Below are 3,728 nucleotides of genomic sequence, written 5' to 3'. Positions count from 1 at the left end.
ATAACAGGTTACAACATGTAACAACAGGTTACAACAGGTTACAACAGGTTACAACAGGTTACAACATGTGATCAACATGTGGCAACAGTTACAACAGGTGACAACAGGTTATAACAGGTTACAACATGTAACAACAGGTTACAACAGGTTACAACAGGTTACAACATGTGACAACAGGTGACAACAGGTTACAACAGGTTACAACAGGTACAACAGATAACAATTCGAATAAACAGTCAACGTCGATAGAGATGTCCACATGTAAACACGCATTTTGCGGGCATGCCTGTCAGCCAACTATCACACAAACGCGCGCACGCATTCACACACTTACAACACTCAAAGATGCATATACACACACAACACACGTGTGTATACATTATCGCACGCACGCACGCACACACACACACACACACACACCACACACACACACACACACACACACACACACACACACACACACACACACACACACACACACACACACCGCATTATATATAATATATATATATATATTATATATATATGATATATAGTTATAACATGCATCGTGTAACGTATAGTGTGTAACGTTATAACATGCATCGTGTAACGTATAGTGTGTATAACGTTATAACATGCATCGTGTAACGTATAGTGTGTAACGTTATAACATGCATCGTGTAACGTATAGTGTGTATAACGTTATAACATGCATCGTGTAACGTATAGTGTGTAACGTTATAACATGCATCGTGTAACGTATAGTGTGTAACGTTATAACATGCATCGTGTAACGTATAGTGCGTAACGTTATAACATGCATCGTGTAACGTCTTACCTCGACTGTCTTAGACGCTAGAGCATTCAGATCGGACGAGCCGTAATATCCCAGTTCCTTGAGATACACAGTTGCCTTTCCTTTCACTTTACCACCGTGCGTGTACCTGCGGAACGAGATATATGTAATTGCGTACGTAATACGCACGAGAACGCGCGCGTACTTCAATACCGAAATCACAGGCATTTGGAACGTTTCAATGATGAAATGATGGTAAATAAACACGAAATGTATTTACTACCAAAGTCTCAATGTCCATGTATTCTCTATCGACTAAAAGCATGATTAACGCCCAGATGACGTGTAGAACTGTATTTCGCCGCGTCTGCGAAAAAGTAGACACGTCGATTTCACCGTTTATTTATCGGAAAATGTAATTTGCTCATTCTCATTCTCTGAGATGGTTTTGGTTGTGATCATTGTTTACTTACTTGGCCTCCACAGTGCCGGTGAGTTTAAAGCTGTTTCCAACGAGAAAGGCTGGCAGGTTCACCTTCACTTCAAACCTCGGCAACACTGCAAACATTTAATTAATAATATAATTTAATCAATGACGCAACATGCAACGCGACGCGATCAATAATCAAGTGACTACTACGCTTCGTGTGATTGACTGGAAGCTCCAGCCAATCAGCGTTGCGATACAGCGATATCAAAGATGGTGCTTGGCATCAAACTGCCGCAAAGTTGACAATATAACGTACACGTGTTAAAATATATACAAATACGTTGACCGACGTAAGAACGGTATTAGTAGTTGTGCGGTTATGTCGTTATTTCGGTTCAGTATCCGTTCATTTTTCATCAGCAACGCAAGTTCAAACGCGCAAACGTGGAAACGTGCGACCAGCATGGACTCGCGAACGCACATGAGTGATTTCGATGAATTACGTAACAATTACTAGTAATTTATTCAAGGGGATTCGTTAAAACTATGAAACACAGACCAGCTGTAAGGGTAGTGTTAATAGTTACCATATTCTTCCACAACAAAGCCTTTCTCTTCTCGTTCATCCTACAAAAAGAAATCATATGAATAGCGGTTAGATTTACAGTATTTAATACATATTTAGAAAGACATCACAGCTGCGTACCAGTGCTGGCATCGCCCCTGGTGCCACTTCCCCGCTTGTATATAGTACTGTGCATTCTGTGTGAAAATACGTCGTGCCATCGAGTATACAGCCAACACGCGAATCACAACGCTATAATATTGTCAGGAGTTAATAAATACTTTATTTTGTCTTTATTAACTACTGATATTATATATGCTGTATTTGACTACTACATATCAAACGGTAGATGGCGGTAGATGGCTCGTACAGTGCAAGGTACAGTGCATGCTACCGACACCCGGGTGGTGTGGAAGCGTCGGTGCTGCCACTTATACGTGTTCGCGACGTGGCGGCGCTTTTGGGAAGCTTTACCCCCTTTTAAACCCGGTACCGGTATCAACGGGGTATGCGGAAGCCGACAAGCGGCTCGCTCGATGTGGTTTGGTGTTACTGGCCTAGTTTCACACAATGTGTGTGACGAAATGTCTGTGTGTGTGCGTGTGTGTGTTCTGGTGTGGTGTACGAACGAGCAAATACATCGGAAAATGACGTGAGCTGTTGTTCAAACAGAGAATCGATATTTAAGCGTAAAGTAGTAAAGCGTAAAGATCCAGATAGAATGGAACCATCTTTACGCGTATATGTGTCGTGCATGAGTGTCGTGCATGAGTGTCAAATAATAATACTTACGGCGACGTTAACATTTATTGTCCAAGCGCCAAAGATCGGTTGGTCGGACAGCATGAATTCAAGCGTAACAACACCTGAGGAAATCAAATTGAAAATGCACACAACGACATAATAAACAGTAAACAACGACAACAAGAGTCGTCTGTCTGTATCCACAGAGCGGGTTCGTGACGTCATCCCATACATTGCTATATAAGGACGGCCTAATGTCAATGTAACGTAAATGTGCAACGTAATTCTCGTTTAAATCTAGTAAAAGTAAATTCTATTTCTTAGACTTGCATGACGTCAAGCGTTGTTCTGTACATCTAGTTCATTCTAGGACGAGAATCTGACGAACCATTCGTGATTGGAAAGTGTGTTGAAAACAAATATAAATCACATCGCACATAACACGCGTAGGACAGCTCGTCCACTTACCGATGTCAGTGCTTAGGTCTCGCCATATCTTTATACGATTCCCACTCGGATCATTGATCTGCACCTCCAGCTTGCCTTTGTACGGCTTCAGATATGGATCAACGGCCACAACTCTGAATTGCACTGTTGATTTAATGGCAAAAGCACGTTAGCATTCCACAGACTACTCTCACACACACAATCACTGACGGAAACAATCTGTTCACTCAAGAATCGTAACAGTTAGACGCAGTGTATACGGACACGACCGCTTGTCAGCTAGGCGGTCATGTCAACAAAGACATGCAGGTTTTTTTTAGAAAAACGTTTGTTTAGATAGGTTTCTCACAGGTGATGCCTGAAGTCGCAGCGTTTTCCGGAACATGTTGCCTAGCGTCACGGTGTCTTATAGAATATGTTGCCTAGCGATACGTGCCTTATAGAAAATGTTGCCTAGCGACACGGTGTCTTATAGAACATGTTGCCTAGCGACACGTGCCTTATAGAACATGTTGCCTAGCGACACGGTGTCTCATAGAACATGCTCCTTGGCGAGATAGTATCTAATAGAACACGTTGCCTAGCGACACGGTGTCTTATAGAATATGCTCCTTGGCGAGATAGTATCTTATAGAACACGTTGCCTAGCGACACAGTCGTTGTCTCGTGAGTGTCTATAAGCAGAGATCGGCGATATACATATGTGTGTGTGTACGTGTACGTGTGTGTGTGTGTGTGTGTGTGTGTGTGTGTGTGTGTGTGTG

The 3,728-nt window shown here is 42.4% G+C and overlaps 1 protein-coding gene across 1 annotated transcript in view; it reads right to left on the bottom strand.

The window, feature by feature from the left end:
- LOC106816798 (CD109 antigen-like) overlaps nucleotides 1-3,728 on the bottom strand; it is a gene marked incomplete in the record, with an annotated part of 42,845 nt that overhangs the window by 28,324 nt on the left and 10,793 nt on the right. The window contains 5 exon segments of the mRNA XM_014821419.1: nucleotides 821-926; nucleotides 1,252-1,336; nucleotides 1,796-1,835; nucleotides 2,566-2,639; nucleotides 2,986-3,108. Coding sequence (XP_014676905.1) covers nucleotides 821-926; nucleotides 1,252-1,336; nucleotides 1,796-1,835; nucleotides 2,566-2,639; nucleotides 2,986-3,108 — 428 coding nt within the window.

This window comes from Priapulus caudatus, unplaced genomic scaffold (genome assembly GCF_000485595.1).
Source record: "Priapulus caudatus unplaced genomic scaffold, Priapulus_caudatus-5.0.1 Scaffold1490, whole genome shotgun sequence".
Taxonomy (NCBI): Eukaryota; Metazoa; Priapulida; class Priapulimorpha; order Priapulimorphida; family Priapulidae; genus Priapulus; species Priapulus caudatus.
The sequence above is the reverse complement of the archived record's forward strand: the minus strand, read 5'-3'. Positions and strand labels throughout refer to the sequence as shown.